We start from the raw sequence: 19,164 nt of genomic DNA on the forward strand, positions 1-19,164 counted from the left end.
AACATTCTCAACTGCACATTACCTCCCCCAGTGACCCACCTTCCATTTCTCCCAACGTCCACTTTGCTATTTGATTCCTTCTGCAGCCTTTACCTTTCCACCCACCTGGTTTCACCTATCACCCTTAGCTATCCTCCTTCCCCTGCCCCCACCTTTTTATTTTGGCATCTTCCCCCTTTCTGGTCCTGAAGGGTCTTGGTCCAAAATGTCAACTGTTGAATCACTTCCATCAATGCTGCCTGACTTGCTGAGCTCCCCAGCATTTTGTGTTGCCCTTTACATCCAACGTCTATCTTCAACAGTCAGGATCCTCTACCAATGAAATCCTACTGCTCCACACTACTGACAGTAAAGGGTTCAGTGGTTACCCAGGGACCAACTCTTTAGGAAAAGAGACATGGATAAGGAAATACACTAGTAAGGACTTGTTAATTAAGGAAAAGGACATTTGAAAATCAAGACCTCAGAAAATATTTGTAGAGTGTTGCAGTGGAAAAGCCAGAAAGGTTGATGTTAAAATTGGCAAAGTTGGAGTAAGGAATGTTGGGATAAGAAACACTGCCAGATCCTTAAATGTGTCATTGCAGGAAAATCTGGAAGAAATGCCCATTCGCCAAAATTTATCCCAAACTGCTGCAAAATGTTTTTAGGGTTGTAAACAATAACGAATGATATACCAAAAAGTGACAGAAAACAGGAGTATGATTCATGAAAGTTTGACTTTAATGTTTTGCATATGTATGAATTTTTTATGAAAAATGTGCACAGTTGACTTTTTTCTTCATTTTACTTATGAATAAAGGAAAGAGGAACTTGGTTAAGACTGCATATCCTTTCGTTATGTGGGCAAAAGTGACACATGGAATTTGAAGACGAGAATAATTTGCTTTTCTTTAGTCATTTAGGAATGAACCTGATATGCAAAATATTTAAAGCTTCATATGAAAGCACAAACAGAAATTACCAGGGAGCCAAGCATATTAAACAAAGGCAGTAATCTTGTAGAACACAATCCATACAGCAGTGAAGTTGCAAACCCAGAATCTGTAGACTTTCATAGAGATTCAGTGTTTACAGTGACCTCACTTGCATCCCCAGTGAAATCATCCAAACCTCTTAAGTGCACTAACATGGAGTCAACATCTGAGAATGCAAGCTGTCTCAATTTAAATTTCCGTGGAACATGGAAGCTACGAATACTTAAGTCATTTGTCAGAAGTTCACTTCTGTACTAGACTTATGCTTAAAATGTTCTCCATTTAAAATATCACGAGCAGATTGCAAGAGAGGCTGATGTCTGTTACTGTATAGAATATAGCTATATTTAGTTTTAGTTACAGGACTTCAAAAATAAATTAAAAATTGAGCAAATTCATTCAGGTTATGTTTAATCATTTCATTGTGTTATTGATTAATTATCCCTCTTTTGTTCAATTTAAACAATTTTGTTCATCGTATAGCAAGCATCAAGCTTCTCATGATTTAAAATACCTAAAATTTCTATACAATTTACTGGACTACTTCAATCAGGAGACTATGCTTACATTATGTAAGCAGTAATCACCCCCATAACTTCCTTAATTTCTTGAAATATTTCACTCTCCTCTTGTTAGCTTTAAATTCAGATTCAGTTTATTGTCATTTATAAACCAGAAATACAGTGCAGTTTAAAAAATGAGACAACGCTCTCCGGAATGATATCATGAAAAAGCACAAAACAGACCACACAAGAAAAACCACATATCGTTTGGTCCAGAGTCCAGACAGGCTGCTGCGTATCGATATCGCACTACCGTCTTAGCACGTTCCTCGGAAAGGATCTACAAACCATCTACAAACGCCATCTTGATCTGCAAATTGTATCACCATCATGAAATATTCTAACAGCTGCAGTTCCTAACAGATACTATTGATGCATCATACCACTATGAACACAACTACCAGTTACCTTTAGAAATGGCTGAACCATCAAAACCCAGAATCAGGATTTTTTATTTTATTTAATTACATACAACATGGAATAAGCATGTCGAACCTCACCACCCTGCAATCCCCCAATTTAATCCCAGCCTAATCATGGGACAATTTACAATGAACAATTAACCTACCAACCAGTATGCCTTTCGAATTTAATCCCAGCCTAATCATGGGACAATTTACAATGAACAATTAACCTACCAACCAGTATGTCTTTCGACTGTAGGAGGGAACCAGTGCACCCGGAGGACACCCACGCAGTCAAGAGGAGAACACGCAAACTCGTTACAGGCAATGGCAGGAATTGAACCCAGATCTCTGGTACTGTAAAACGCTGTGCTAACCACTACACTACCAAGCCACCTCAATTTCACTGGCAAATGTTGCGAAATGTGTTGTCTTTGCAGCAGCAGTACAACAATGTAATACACGATAACCTTTAAACTGGTTAGAAACAGAAAGCTTATTAGCAAGTTTAAAGGACCCATATTCATGTAGCTCCACAATGTTTCTTAGAAGCATCCCAATGCCCTTTATATACATAATGCTCTTGCACAGCGAAGCCTTGCTTGCCAATTTGATTGTGGTGTTAGTGGTGAACATGCTTGCAATTCATTTATGCTTTGTGGCACTAGCAATGAATTAACTAAGGGAACAGAGAGAGAAAGACAATTACTGCGGGTAGGTGAGATACCACTGATCTCATAATCAACTGTGTACAGCTATAGTGTGCAATATTATGAGCAACTAAGCTACTTGCACAGCCCCCACTAAAATCAGGGCAATAAATGCAGGATACTTAATTGCTCAGTAAGAACAGAGATTCAGCTTCTGACAAATTTATAAAACAGTCTACTTATACTATACTTTCATCTAAAAGATACGAGCTTCATTTTAAAATTACGAGTTGAATTCAGTACCACAAACTGCCATATTATCCAAAACATTTTTCAGGTTTACTCTTGGCTTATTACCACTAAATAGTCACTCCTTAATCTTCAAATTCAGGGTTTTATTAAATATGAAACTCAGGTCTCAATGAAACAAAATTCTGGGCTACTTGTGTGCTCCATAAATGCCTGTATTAAAAATAAATAGACAGATACAAAAAGAGCTTCATTGGGAAAAGTTCTTTCACATCATTGTAATATCCTAAACCACACAGTAGTCAAAGAACTTCACATCCTAATTAAACAATTTATGCTTACTTCACGAATCACATTCAGTTCAGTCACAATTTTTGACAGACATACTTTATTGATCCCAAGGGAAATTGGGTTTCGTTACAGCCGCACCAACCAAGAATAGTGAAGAAATATAGCAATATAAAACCCATAAATAATAATAATAAATTAATCATGCCAAGTGGAAATAAGTCCAGGACCAGCCTATTGGCTCAGGGTGTCTGACACTCCGAGGGAGGAGTTGTAAAGTTTGATGGCCACAGGAAGGAATGACTTCCTATGACGCTCATTGTTACATCTCGGTGGAACGAGTCTCTGGCTGAATGTACTCCTGTGCCTAACCAGTACATTATGAAGTGGATGGGAGTCATTGTCCAAGATGGCATGCAACTTGGACAGCATCCTCTTTTCAGACACCACTGTCCACAACATTACTAGCCTTACGAATGAGTTTGTTGATTCCGTTGGTGTCTGCTACCCTAGCACACAACAGCAAACATGATAGCACTGGCTATTAATAATTATTTAATTATTAATAATTAAATTATTCATTTTCAGATACCTCTGACTTAACCTGTTCTGTTTCTAACACCCATGCCACATGCTCAATTCTGGTTTACTTAAATTATCCCAATGTTGCCAGCAATGGCTTCAACTGCCCAGAGATTCAGCCACAATTCATTTCCTAAAACTCTTATGGCAGAACCTTTGAAACTTTGAAACCTTGATTCGAAGTGGGGGAGTCTAGGACCAGAGGGCACAGCCTCAGAATACAAAGACATCCCTTTAAAACAGAGAGGAAGAATTTACTTAGCCAGAGTGTGATGAATCTGTGTAATTCACTGCCACAGAAAGCACTGGAGGCCAAGTCATTGGGTATATTCAAAGTGGAGGTTAATAGGTTCTTGATTAGTAAGGGAAACAAAAGTTATGGGGTTGACAGAGAAAAAAATCAGTGATGGATTGATGGAGTAGACTCGATGTGCTGAATGATCCAATTCTGCTCCTATGTCTTAGGATCTTAAATAGTCTGTTGTAAACTGTTACAGTCACCAGTTTTGAACATGAAAAGTTAAGAAAACACTCCTATTGATCGTATCCTGACTGCTTGCACCATGGGTTGGTATGGCAATTTGTAGACAGGAATGCAAACTCCAGAGAGCAGTGGACACTGCCCAATGCATTACAGGTCCATCCCTCCCACCATTTTAACTATAGGAGGCTCTGGCTCAAGGCAACATACAAATATCCCCATTTGAACCGTGCCATATGGTCTCAGCCACCATCAGGCAGGAAGTGTAGAAGCTTATCCATCCCATTTGACCAAGAACATTTACTTCCCTTCAACCACTTGATTCTTGAACCAACCTGCAAAATCCCAGACACTAGAGTTTAGCAACACCATGACCCCTTTGCAATAAAATGGACTTTTGTTCTAATTGTGTTCTTGTGAATATCTTATAGTGAATGCTGCTTATAAAACATTGTGTGCCTGTGATGCTGCTACAGGTTTTTCATTGCACTTATGCATACAACAAGCTCAACTTTGAAATAAGTCAAATGTTTTGTGAATTGCACTCATCTTTTAGGCACTTGGATTTTTGTTTGAGGGAAAACACAAACTAAAATTTACAATCAAAGTAACCTTGCCAAACAGGATATCGGTCAATGAGTTTTTGGAGCTTCAGCATTACCATCTATGCCAAATGTGTAGTGCAAGTATTGTTTTTATTTCAAACTTCCAGCACAGGATTTTCCCTTTGCAGCTCATTGTCATGCGATCAATAGCACTCAAGATTTTGAAGATAACATCTTAATTCAGACTTCTATTATCCCATTTATCTAAAAAATGAATGCTTGACAGTATGAAAAAAAATCACAATTGTAGCAAATGCTTTTCAAAGCAAAATGGCCAATAAAGTTGAAAATCTTTAACAGTAAGATTTGCATATCTAATAACAGTTTTCACAGCTCTGGACCCCTGGGCTGGAAGTGGATTTTTTTTTTGGACTGCAGACACTTATCTTGTGAACACAGAAACCAATTTCTCTAAACAGCCAAACTAGCGTGATCTTGATCAGACATTTTGGTATCAAGATTTTGATAAGACAAATGCAAAACAAACCTGTCAGGTGGAATGCTGTTTGAGATGGAAGTCTTATTGTGCCAAGTGACTCAGTATTAAAAATAGCTCCTCGATAATCAAAATAATTACTTTTAATTATCAGCCTTTCCTGACAATTAAAGCATTAGTAATTACAAGAGCATTGCATGATCTTTCAAAGTTTCAAATCCACTGACAGTTAGTATGCCAAGATACCAACAGATTTTCAGTCATTTCACTTTCCTGGACAAATTTTTAACAAAAAGCATTAAAATTTAATGACACATACTATTCAGCGTCTCCATCACTCCTGTAATCAAATACACATTTTAAGCAGTGCCACGTTTTCATCAATGCCAACATCTGAGCAAGGCATTATGTGAAAATTGCCTGCTCGTTCAGATAGACAATGTTGCCCAAGGGTAATTTGGCCTCATTTCCCATCATGCTTTGCTGTGGTATGTGGTGACAAAACACACCCCAAAGTTCCTGTACCTGAATGAGTTTCAAGTCTGATATGATGTTGAGCTCTTTGGCCACATCTGCACCCATTTTCTCAGCAAGGAAGTCTGTCACCCCTGCTCTACTGATGACCCCTTCTCATTTCAAGCAAATCCTTTCCACTTGGATTCTCCTTTCTGGCCTTTTATCCACTTGATCTTTATTTCCAATTGTTGTGATACTGACTGTCTTCAGACTTCTCCACTCTCAACCCTCCAAACTTTCAGCACTCTACTCACTTAAGACCAATCTTGACTTAGTCAGAACAGCTGCTTGTTAAGTCTTGTGCATTAACCTCTACTTTGGAGGCCAGGTGCTAGCTACATGAGATCTTGTACTTCTCAGAACACCAGAGTATCTTCCAGGCCATTACAAATCAGGAGATCTCGCCTCGAGTCTCCAACTTCAGTGCCCCAAACCACACTGTCTACTTTAATTTCTTACCCAACATCCACAAGACTGGTGGGCCTCTTTCTGCCCCACTGAACTTATTCCTTCATACCGAGACACCTTACATGCCTTTAACTTTGTTAACTCCAATTCATAATTCCAACCAGCTTATTTTTACCATGGACATCCATTCTCTACATATACCACTTCCATCAAAAAGGCACTACCTTCTTGAACAAAGTCCTGACCAATTCCACTCCACTAACACAACTGCCTAACAATAATCAGAATCAGGTTTATTATCACTGTCGTACATAATGAGGAATGTACACAAAATGCTAGAGGAACTCAGCGGGGTAAGCAACCTCTAAGGGAAATAGTTAATGTTTTGAGGCAAAACGCTTCATCAGGTTTGGAAAGGACACGGTCCAAAGCCAGAATAAGGTGGGGGGGGGAGAGAAGAGGAGAAGATGAAATAAGAATCTGGGAGGAGATAGGTGGAAGAGGTAAAGGGCTCAAGGAATCTGATAGGAGAGGACAATAGACTGTGGGAGAAAGGAAAGAGGGAGGTTAGGGGCAGGTGGAGAGAATCGAGCTAGAAGGGGACGAGAAAGATCGAAGGGGAAGGGTGAAAAATTACGGAATGTTAAGGAAAGTAGATGTTAATGCCATCAGGTTTGAGGCTACCCAAACAGAACATGAAATGTTGCTCCTCCAACCCAAGTGTGGCCTCACTGTAGCAGTAGATGATGCCATGAAGGGATCTGTCAGAATGGGAAGATGAATTGAAATGGGTGGTGTTACGAACCCCGTAACTGGGTCACTTACCATCAAAGATAGAGAGGTCCGTTGAAGTCTGATGGTACTATTTTTAACAGTATTTATTAGTAAAAATACACAAAAGTAATATCAATGCAAACATACAAATATACATCGTCAATACTAAATTTAAAAGTGCAGGTATAATAATAATCAATAAGAAATAAGCTCTATCGTTGTCTAGGGGATAATGTATTGTCCGATGGAAATATAAAAGTCACTCAGTTCATTCAGGCTGCAGCCTTTGGTTGGAGTCAAGAGAGAGATTTTAGAAACTTGCCAGCTTTTCCTTTTTATGATTTCGATCCTTGGTGTTTCGTTGGTGTGGCCTCTTCTTTAGCTAAGCCGTCTTCCGTGGCGATCCCGCCAATTCCCAGGCAAGGGAAAAGGACGCACGCGAGCCCCACCGGCTGTCGCTATTAAACGCTGTCACGGGATTTCTAGCGTTTCTCCTGGTGCATCTGAAGGGGTTGTTCTCCAGACCCTCTTTTATCCTTACTCACGGAGCCTCAGATGTCAATCAGGTTGGGATGATGCAATCCCTCAACCAGCTCACTCTGGTCATCTCCTAAGGGCTTCAATGAATAGTACAGTACTCAATACACAATTCCGTCTCCAAGAGACAATAGCTGTTATCAATGGTTCCGCCTTGCTGAGGCCAGGACACATTCCAAGCCTTGTGTATTCTGGACGTCTCTCTCTCATTTCCTGGGTCCCAGACCCGAATTAATAGCGATCTTGCGATTCTCAAAAAGGAGGGGGCTACTTTGTACCCTTCGGCCCCTCAGAGTTGTGGCACATTCGTAACAGTGGTAACCAGGAAATCCCATCTTTTGTGGTAGATGGAGTTAAGTGCTAAATGAAGCAGTCTCCCAAATTAAGTTGGATCTCACCAATATAGAGGCAACACTGAGGACAATGAATAGGATAGATGCTTATATGATGTGAAGTTTGTTTTGCAGCAGCAGTTCAGAGAAAAACATGACAAAACTAACAGTGCAACAAAAAGGAATAAAGAGGAAAGAGGTTCTTGACTCTTCAGAAATCTGATGGGTGGGGAAGTAGCATGCTCTCATTCTCAATTTCACTTTTGATACCTTCCACCTTCTACAGATGAAAGAGGTAACCACAGGCACTCACTATGCCAATTCTGGTACAGTACCCCAGGAACTTCCCACCAGCTCTTTCTCTACCAAACTGACAATGACATTGACTCTGTAGGACTCAATTTCACCTAGATCAACTCAGACTTTTGTGGGACCTCTGCCACCATTCCAGGAGAAAGACATGCCATGACATCTTGCCTAAACCCAAGGCCCAGATCTACCTCAGCTATATATCCTCCCACCATCATTCTTGCTAACCTCCTCTGGACCTTAAATAAAACTTAGACACTAGTTAAAGGCAGCAGGTTAGGAGATAATTATAAAATCTATCTCGGATTTAAAAAAAAGACATTGGATTAGTTATTGTAAAATGTTTTGATTTTAACCCATTTAAGAGAAAGCTTTGGTTAATATTTTTTGTCAATGAAAATGCATCGACATGCCTTGAAGTGGAGCTTGAACCTTTGTTAATAAAAGATTTACACTTAAATACCGCCTCAGCTTTCAGAGAAACAATACTGGAGGAACTCAGCAGGTCAGGCAGCATCTATGAAAAAGTGTACAGTTGATGTCTCGGCCTGAAATATCAACTTAATTCCTTTCCATAGATGCTGCCTGGCCTGCTGAGTTCTTCCAGTATTGTGTGTTACTTGGATTTCCAGCATCTGCAGATTTTCCTCTTATTTCAGCTTTCAGAAATGTGATCTTAAAGTACAGGCTGCCCACAACCATTTCAGGTTTTCCTTGGAGTTAGAGGCAAAAGAAAGTCAAGTAAAAACAAATGGGATAAAGGAAGGAGATGACGTAATATCCAGGAGTGACACTGATTTGAAGCAAACCACAACTTTAAGGGATGTTCCTTTTCCTTCGGTAAAGCAACAGTGATATGTTAATACTGTAAACTATTAATGCATCCATTATCAGAATCAGGCTCATCATCACTGACATATGCTTACTGTCAGCAGTTCAGTGCAAGACAAAAGTTAAAAGAGTTTAAAAAGGAATTGCAGGGTAGTATTCGTGGACAGTTCAAAAATCTGATGTCCAAGGAGAATCTGTACCTAAATTGTCGAGGTCAGTCCTCAAGCTCCTGTACCTCATCCACAAAGGTAGTTAATGAGAAGAGGCCCCATATTCTGCACTATATCCCAATAAATAAATCCCTCACAGACAGTAATTGACAAGGTTGCCATGGCTCTAGCTTTCAAGGGATAAGGTAATTAACAACATAGCACTTGACCATTAAAAATTCCACAATAGTACTCACTTTCAATCACCAACTTATTACAGAATTCTCTTAACACTATTAAAAATTAAAGCATTTGCTTCTGAAGCAGTAATAATAACCACTGCATCATCCGGGACCAACTGAATCCTTTCTCAGACTCTGAGTCGATAACAGGAAACGTGAATTCACCCCGGAGCCTTGATGGGAAATTGCTTCCTTATTACTTGATTCTTGTAAGATTCAAAATAAAGCACATCTTCATTTATTCATTTCCAAGATAAATATCCTTCTTCTTAAAGCCAGTGTATATAGTTTTTTTTCACCTTTTACCTACAGTACTTTCAAAAACTTATTTACTGAGGTACAACATGGCCCTTCTGGACCTTCAAGCCGTGCCTTCCAGCAGCCCCCTAGCTTAAACACGGGGCAATTTACAATGACCAATTAACCCAACGACCAGTATGTCTTCGGAGGAAACCCACATTGTAGCAGGGAGAACATACCAACTCCTTACTGGCAGCGGCAAGAACTGAACTTGGGATGCTGGTACTGTAAAGTGTGGTGCTAACCACTATGCTATGTGCCACCCATGTCATAAAACTTCTGTATTATGCAAAGAATGTACTAACTAAACTAACATTTGTCACATTGTATACTACATATACTAAATCTCCTCCATCTTTACCTGACTTGCATTTCCACACTAACATCTAAAAGCAAGAAAGTTAACTCCACAGTTATTACAGGAGCCAACTTATTTTGAAAACACAAAAATCACCATCCCAGAAATGCTTGTACTGAAACACATTTCTATACATTGATTTAAACGAATTAAGGAAATATAGGGTCAGTGCAATAACATGCTGAGGATAAAGATCATCCATATTCTTGGTGAATGGCTTGAGGACAGAGACTTTGGGCATGTTGCCAAAGACTTGCAAGTTTCTATAGATGTGCTGTGGGGAACATTGAGTGGTTGCATCATGGTTTGGTATGGAGGCTCCAGTGCACAGGATTGGACAAAACTACAGAGGGCTGTAAAGTGAGTCAGCTCCATCAGGGACACAAGCCTCCCCACCACAAAGGACATCTTCAAAAGGCAGTGCCTCAAGGAAGTGGCATCCATCATTGGGGACATTCACCATCCACGACATGTCTTTTCTCATTACTTCCATTAGGGAGGAGGTATAAGAGCTTGAAGACCAATACTCAACATTTTAGGAACAGCTTCTTTCCCGCCACCACTGGGTTTCTAAATGGTTTGAGGCAATGTTCATATTTTGCTCTTTTTGCCCTGTAGTTTTTATACATTTCTTATTGTAATTTACATACAGTTAGAGGTTCTGTATGGTTTCTTCCTACATTCTCCAAGTGAACTGAATCATTATTAGTCACTTCTGGGTGGAACTTTACAATTACAAGCTCAACGCAAGAGAATTCAGAACAAGTTTAGCAACAGATTGTGCCAAAGTCTGAATAGGAATATGCAGCCAAAAAATAAACCATACTTCACACCTAAAGCAGGATGGTTTGCGTATTGCTGCTCATTCCTCCAATTGTCCACTTTTGTACTCTACACAGCTTTAAAAATCCAAATCTGTGTTAACTACAATGTAGACCAATACAGCACAGGAACAGAGCCTTTAGGCAACATCTGTGCAACCATGAAGCCAATCAAAACTAATCTCATCCACTTGCACGTGGTCTCAGCATGATCCTCCAACCTTCATGTGTTGTCCAAATAGTTGCTATGATATCTGCTTCCCCGTCAATGTGTTCCAGCACCTACCACACTAGAGAAAAAAACTCAAATCTCCTTTAAACTCCCCCCCCCCACACATCAAAGAAATACTCTCTAGTACAGGTTAAGCAACCTTTTTAAAAAAAAGCTAAGGATTGGAACTGTTTTGGATTTGGAATACTAGCATAAGGTAGTTTGGGGATGCGAGTCAAGTCTAAACAAGAAATCCATTTACATTACATACACCTTGGAGGTATTTTATTTAATACAATATTTCAGTTATTGCTTCATGCAGAAAATGATATGTACATTGAAATATCAGAAAGGTAAGCTATTACCACCTCAGCCACCCAGGTGGACAGTCAGTGGCTGTTTGGCATTGTTGCCATCATTCCCACACTGAATTTATGTGCTACTGGTAAGCAGTCTTTGTCTTGCACTTGTTCATCACACATCTATTTAACAGTAAAAAAAACTAGTATTTTTCACTGTATTAATGGTGTGCAGGGTATCAAAAGCAGCAGAGGGAATACCCGAATCAGCTATTGAACAAAAAACAATGGCAGGCTTTCAGCCTTCACCTATGATGCGATGTTTTGATTAAAAGGTTGCAATACACTATATTTGTTTTTTTTGGTATAAAACAAAAGCTTGAATCTAATTACAGGTAAATGTAATGAAATTGGAGAAGTCAACATTTTATTTTTAAATGCAGTAACAACATTGGTCATAGTACACTCAAACATGAGATTTTAGGAGGAGATGAAATTTAGATTTCATGTAAAAATAGTGTCTGGTAATTACTAAAAAAACATGGCCTTCGCATGATAAATGCAGCACCAAGCACTACAACAGGTCTGAGAAACTTGAGGGGAAGGATACATCTTCGTTGACACCATTGTGAGGAGGAACATCAGATTTTCAACAGTGAGGACCTTGGCAAACTTGGTAGATTTCTCTGTTACTTCGTAATCAGCAGACACTATCACCACAAATCTTTAAAAGATAGCGCTGTGCGTTTTCTTAAATTTCAGGAATCAGTCTGATAAATATTCACAATTACTTTCAATTTTCAGTTTGTCATGATAGATATTTGCTTGTTTCATGGTCAGCATACTGTTATGTGGCTTACGTTCACTCCAAAGCTGACAAATCCACTCTTTCAAAGTACATTTGAGACTTTCATTTTTCACTTTATGCAGTGTTTTGCTATTTTGCATTAACTTCTTCATTACTGTCAGCATAGAACTTTAAAAGTTTGCCCCTCTATTCCTTCAAGTCATATATGTCAAACTCAAGGCCCGCGGTGGAATTATCTTTGGCCCGCGAGATAATATCTAAGTACTATTAAAACTGGCCCCAGTAATCGAAGTGCCTATGGCGTATGATATGGCTAATGCTGAGTTTATTCAGGTACCAGGTTTTCAGGGTTTTTAGTGTTTATTCGACAGTCTTCTTCATAAGAAACAGAATTTGTAAAGTGAAACACTTTGTAGTTATAGCAGAGACTGAGACACATGAGAGCAGGCTGAAAAAACGGAGGCAACGAAAGCTGCGTTCACACGCGTCCGACTGATCCGGCCCGCATGAAGCTGCATTTTGCTCAATCCGGCCCGTGACCTAAAATGAGTTTGACACCCCTGCTTCAAGTCGTAGATGGTGGTCACTCCCATACTAAACTCGTCTAAATAAGGGAAAATCTGCAGATGCTGGAAATCCAGGCAACACAGTCAAAATGCTGGAGTAACTCAACAGGCCAGGCAGCATTTATGGAAAAGAGTAAAGAGTCAAAGACCTGATGAAGGGTCTCTGAATAGTCGACTGTTTACTGTTTCCATAGATGTTGCCTGGCCTGTGAGCTCCTCCAGCATTTAGTGTGTGTTGCTCCATACTGCTTTGTGACTGCAGGCCTTTTGGACATTTTCAACAATACCTACGCAACACAGAACAGAGTAATGCACAATGACTGCTGAATACAAACTGGCATCAGAAGGCCCCACTCAAGTTATGTGAGGTCATTTCTCAGAACTGTCTGGTGTGTAGAGACCTGTGCATCGCCCAGAAACCTTCCCAATGCCTTGTGGAATTTTCCAAACATGTCAACACTCAAAAAAGTTTGGAATTTCAGGTTTTCAGATTAGGGGCACTCAACCTGTACATATTTCTGCCATGGGGGATGGGTGGGCCAAGTTACCTTCCCTATTGAGGCTCCTCATATGGTAATGGTGTCTGATTACTGCAGTGAAGTTACCTGTAAACAGTGCACCTCCCCACCCCCACACACACCTCACACTTTGTTTTCTTTCCCCGCTTATTAGTTTCCAAAGAGACTCAAATGGTTCTCTGGTGGAAATTTTGTTATGATCAGTTCAGTTTAAGCAAAGCAAACAATTCAAAAGTTCTCTACTCCAATCTGTGCTCCAGAAGCACGTATTAAATCAGAAATGCTTATATTTCTATCAAGCCAAGTTCAGTCTTTAACACTCTAGAGAAAACCATTTTTACCCAACATCTTATTTCTGATACCTTCAAATCCAGGTAAAATCTTGGTGAACATCTTTTGCACCTTCTCCATAGTCTACACATCCTTCCTATAATGCAGTGACCAGAAATGCACAAAATTGTCAAACTGTGGCTAACTAAAGATTTATACTACTACAACCTGATTTTATAGTCAATGCCATGACCAACGAAAGGAAGTACTATTAATTTACTGCTGTGTACACTTGCGTTGCCACTTTCAGGGCACTATAGACTTCCAACCCCAGAATACACTGTACACCAATGATCAAGAAACCTGCAATTTATTGCATATTTTCTACTTGCATTCGACTCTCAAGAGCAACACCTCATTTGTCTGGATTAAATTCCATCTATCATTTCAATGCCAAGCTGGTCCACACCCTTCCACAACTCCAGTGTTTGTGTTGTCTGCAAACTTATTATGCCTAACCTCCAGTATCGTGTGTTGCTCAAGATTTCCAGCACCTGCAGAATCTCGTGTCTGATTACACTTAATAAGCCCATGTATGTTATTGAGAATCCCGAGTCCACACACCAGGAGCACAGAAGCCCAGGTTAAAAGGCTCAAGGTTTGCACCGCTTCACAAACCAACCAGGCCCATCTACAGCACTAGTTCAGTTACCTCGGGGCCCAGGAATCAAGAGTGGAAGTAAATAAACCTCTTTAGGCAGTCTCTTGGGGTTGATAAGGGGCAAAAAAATTGCAAACTATCAGACTAGTGGCTGGATTAAAAGCAAAACAGGGACAAAACAGAACAAAAGCAGGAACAAGTGGATTAATTAAAAACTGATGGTAAATACAATTGTTTTTTCAACAATAAAGAACATAACATGCCAGACATCAACAGACTGGAGGACTACAAAATTTCTACGGATGTTTTATCGACTTTCAAAGTATTTTCCTCAAGACCAAGTTACAAGAGATAACTGGGAAGGAAATTTAGGAGACAAAGGTCAACTGGGAAGCTTCTCAAACTGGCAGGAATGCAGAACCAGTAATATTCTGCAACATCATACTGAAGCCTTACTAATGCCAAGTGTCAAGATAAAAAGCTACATATCTAAGTTTGCTAATGACGCCAAGATGTAAACAATTGATTTGCCCCTCCCTTTTCTGAAGCAGGCCAACCCTCAACACACGAAATACTGGAGGAACTCAGCAGGCCAGGAGACATTTATGCAGAAGAGTCAATTTTTTGAGCCGAGACCCTTATCAGGACTGGGAAAAAAGATATCAGAATAGGTTGGTGGGGGGGGTGGGGAAGTGGTGAAGTAAGGAACTGGGAAGTTGATCGGTGAAAAAGATAAGGGCAGGAGGAGGGGGAATCTAATAGGTGAGGGTAGAAGACCATGGAAGAAAGGAGAAGAGGAGCACCAGAGGGAGGTGATGGGCAAGTAAGGAGATAAAGTGAGAGGGAAAAAGGAATGGGGAATAGTGAAGGGGGCAATTACTGAAAGTTTGAGAAATCAATGTTGCTTAGATTTCCAGTACCTGCAGATTTTCCTCGAGTTTTCAGGCCAACCCTCAGTTCAACGCTGGTGCTACTGTGTAGGTAGTTCTCACATTCAGATGTCGACAATAAAATAAGAACATCATCCTTACTTGCACATATAAATTGGGAAGTGATGCCATTCCCATGTTTGTTTGCTTTTTTCATTCTGGAGATGCAGTTCAATAAGTGCTAACAAGTTATCACATGCATTTTATCCACAGGCCTGGAGCACCTGCGTTGCAATGGCTGCCAATCAAACAGCTTGGCTGCTGCAGGGCCGCGAATATTGCTGTCGCTGCACTGATCTAAACGAATGGAGACGACTTGCATTTATTGGAGATCATTCTCCACCTGAACTGCTAGAGACACGTGTGCCTTTTATGGGCATCTAGGGATGGGCAGCAATGCCCACCTATCATTGGGGGATTTAAACCAAGATCGTCCTCTTTAGAACTCTTCAGAAATATTATGAGCTTAAATTAATGGACACGAGATTCTGTAGAAGCTGGAAACCTTGTGCAACACACACACACACACAGTGCAGAAGGAACTGAGGAAGTCAGACAGCATCTATGGAGAGGAATAAACAGTCGATGTATCGAGATCCACAAACTCAGGATCAACATATACAAAATAATTGGTGTTCTCTGTACTCTATGAACTAACAGAAAACAATGGAGTGAAAAAAGATACTCCGAATGCTCCACTGGACAAGCTTGTGCCCCTTATGTACAGAGCTGTGATGTGAAGAACTTGTTGCCAGCCAACACATTCAACTTGTCCATGGACTCTGTGGAAGTCTCACAGAAGATCAGAGTGAAATACCAACCACAACAATGAATCTGACAGATATTTTGGGAGAAACAGCATGTGTAGAGAATTTTATAGAAATGCTTCATTATAGGATAAGATTACCAGTTTTTAAAAAAAATCTGAATTAGGTCAAAGTAGCACAAAATGATACTTCACTACTACACCGAATTACAAGAATTGCTCACCAGATGTGTATAAGGTTTTTCCAGAAAATATTTCAAAAGATTCCACACCGCAATAAAGGTGTAGGCCAAGTGGGCAGACACAACGAGTTACCATTTCTTTCCAGTGAGTCTTGACAAAACTTTAATTACATAGGCGGCTTATAAAGTTACTCTAGATTAGTTCAACAGTCAGCTCACGTGTTCGATACAACCCTTAATTTTAGAGAAAGTTAACGCTATCCTTGGTGCAGTAAATTTAAATGGAACAGTTGTCAAAGAACTTCGACATATCGTGATTATAAAGCTAAATATTATCGCAGGAAATGCCCAACGTTCCCAAATGTCTTCACTTTGCTTTTCTATGTGAAACTTCCACAATGTCCAGGGACACATTGGCCGGCAACAAGTTCCACACATCACACCTGACATGCTTAATCATCCATAGCGCGTCCCTCGACACCTGCCCAGCCAGGCGGGGCAACCAGCGCCCCAGCCTTACCTGCCCGTTCTGAGCAAAGCCCGGCTTCACGAAACCGTTCTTCCAGGCGGTAGTTTTGCTCTCCGAGTGCGCTTTCTCCATGAACCCGTTGACGGTGTTGTAAATGTCCCCGTTGGGCGCCAGCTTGCTCTCCATACTGCTCGTCTCGTCAGCTCAGGTAGCTCTCTCTCCCCACCGGCCCCACCCTGGTCCAGAACCGCTTGCTGATCAGCCGGAACCCCTTCACCCGCCGCCTGAAACCAGTGTACGAGAGGGCGACCCAAAGCAGCTGGCGAGCCGAGGAGCGAACGAGAGGGGAGTGTAGACAAACACCGGAAGGACGTCATGTCGCACCCCGCCGCCAATGGCGAACCGCCGCCGCGTCCCACGTGACTCTCCTTGGTGACGTCACGAAGGTGCGGCCCGGCATTCCAACGACTCCGCCCACCCGATGACGTCTTTGGCCGTGACCGGGAGTAACCTCAACAATTCCAGAGGGATGCTTATTTCGCCCACCTTTCGCTATTCTTTGCTAAGAGATAAAAAATATTAAAGTTTCAGAGTGAGAGTCGTTGAACCACGTTTTCTTATTTTAGTTATACTCTCCATTGCATACAGCACATATTGTGGGAATTAAAACCTTTCAAATCCTTTACAACTTTTCTCTCTCATTCCTTGCCTGTAGCTTTTGAATGTGACACGGTTTCTGTTAACTTTCTCACTGAAGTTATTGTCTGAACCTCTGCCTTTTCTGACAATTCAATATTTCATAATATTGAATGCCATAGTACCATAGCGGTTATCGCTCAGAGCATCTAAGTTCGGAGTTCAATTCCAACACAATCTGTACGCACTCCCTGTGGACATGGGGGTTTCTCCGGGTGCTCCGGATTTCTCCCACAGTCCAAAGACATACTGGTTAATAGGTTAATTGATCATTGCAAATTGTCCCGTGATTAGGGTAGGATTAAATTGGCGATTGCTAGGTTTCGCGGGTTGAAGGGCCAGAATGGCCTGTTCTGGACCGTTTCTTAATAAATTAATTATTAGGAAACCAAGTTTTCAAGTGGATCCGCAAAACATTAGAGCTAATGAGAGCATTTTAAATGTTAAAGTGTGATGTTGCTGTAAAATATCTAAGAAATGGTGTTTAATCTCCTTTACTTAAATATCTCCTGAATTTTGTTGTTCACTGACTCTCATTCTTTGACAAACTTTTCATAAACGATAGCATATTTTCATGCGCTTAAGGAACAATCTGCTGTATTTCTAAATAAATAAATCAAATCAAATAAATAAAATTGGCTGTGTAACAGAAATAAGTGCTGCTGCAGATTGTAACATCGAAACAGCAAGCTGTTGTACTCCCTGTCATCTGTTGCAGGAGCGATATCTCTCTCTCCCTCACTAGTGAGACAGAGAGCCTGTTTGAGATGGACTGTTATTTTTGATGGACTCTACACCATGGTCTCCAGGTGGCTTTGCTAATGCTTGCATGGCGGGTGGTGGGGACTGATGCTTTTGCTGGAGCAAGTGTGGGGGGGGGGGGGGTTTGATGCTTTTGTTGCGAGTTCTAATGTTTTTCTGAGTTTCATTCTTTGGGGGTTTTCTTCTGTTTTGTGGATGTCTGTGAGGAATATGTATTTCAGGTTGTAAACTATACATTTTTTTATTGAGATTCAACATGGAGTAGGTCCTTCTGGCCCCTTGAGCCACTCTGCCTAGCAAACCCCCAATTTAATCTGAGCCTTATCACGGGACAATTTACAATGACCAACTAACCTGCCAACGGTGTACGCCTTTTGGAATGTGGGAGGAAACAGGAGCACCCGGAGGAATCCCACACAGTCATGAGTAGAGCATACAGTCTCCTTACAGGAATTGAACCCGGGTCGCTGGTACTGTAAAGCGTTGTGTTACCCACCATGCTACCATGCTGCCCTATCTCTAGTATTAAATTGAACCACTGAAATGTAAACAAAATATGCCTGAAAAACTTCACAGCTCAGGTAGATATTCATTGGTTGTCTGTGAGAAGAACAGAATCACAATCACGAGGAAATCTGCAGATGCTGGAAATTCAAACAACACACACAAAATGCTGGTGGAACACAGCAGGCCAGACAGCATCTATAGGGAGAAGCGCTGTCGATGTTTCGGGCCGAGACCCTTCGTCAGGACTAACTGAAAGGAGAGATACTAAGAGATTTGAAAGTAGGAGGGGGGAGGGGGAAATGCGAAATGATAGGAGAAGACAGGAGGGGGTGGGGTGAAGCTGAGAGCCAGACAGGTGATTGGCAAAAGGGATACAGAGCTAGAGAAGGGAAAGTATCATGGGACGGGAGGCCTGGAGAGAAAGAAAGGGGGAGGGGGGAGCACCAGAGGGAGATGGAGAACAGGCAGAGTGATGGGCAGAGAGAGAGCAAAAAAAACAACTAAATATGTCAGGGATGGGGTAAGAAGGGGAGGGGCATTAATGGAAGTTAGAGAAGTCAATGTTCATGCCATCAGGTTGGAGGCTACCCAGCCATAAGGTGTTGTTCCTCCAACCTGAGTGTGGCTTCATCTTGACAGTAGAGGAGGCCATGGATAGACATATCAGAATGGGAATGGGACGTGGAATTAAAATGTGTGGCCACTGGG

The 19,164-nt window shown here is 41.0% G+C and overlaps 1 protein-coding gene across 1 annotated transcript in view; it reads right to left on the minus strand.

Annotated features, from left to right (window-relative positions):
- sptlc2a (serine palmitoyltransferase, long chain base subunit 2a) overlaps positions 1-16,842 on the minus strand; it is a 147,999-nt gene extending 131,157 nt beyond the window's left edge. Inside the window, exon 1 of the mRNA XM_073039299.1 lies at positions 16,543-16,842. Coding sequence (XP_072895400.1) covers positions 16,543-16,677 — 135 coding nt within the window. The 5' untranslated portion in view covers positions 16,678-16,842. The remainder of the gene's footprint in view (positions 1-16,542) is intronic.
- Between the last annotated feature and the right edge of the window lie 2,322 nt (positions 16,843-19,164).

The sequence above is a fragment of the Hemitrygon akajei genome, chromosome 3 (assembly GCF_048418815.1).
Source record: "Hemitrygon akajei chromosome 3, sHemAka1.3, whole genome shotgun sequence".
NCBI classification, from domain to species: Eukaryota; Metazoa; Chordata; class Chondrichthyes; order Myliobatiformes; family Dasyatidae; genus Hemitrygon; species Hemitrygon akajei.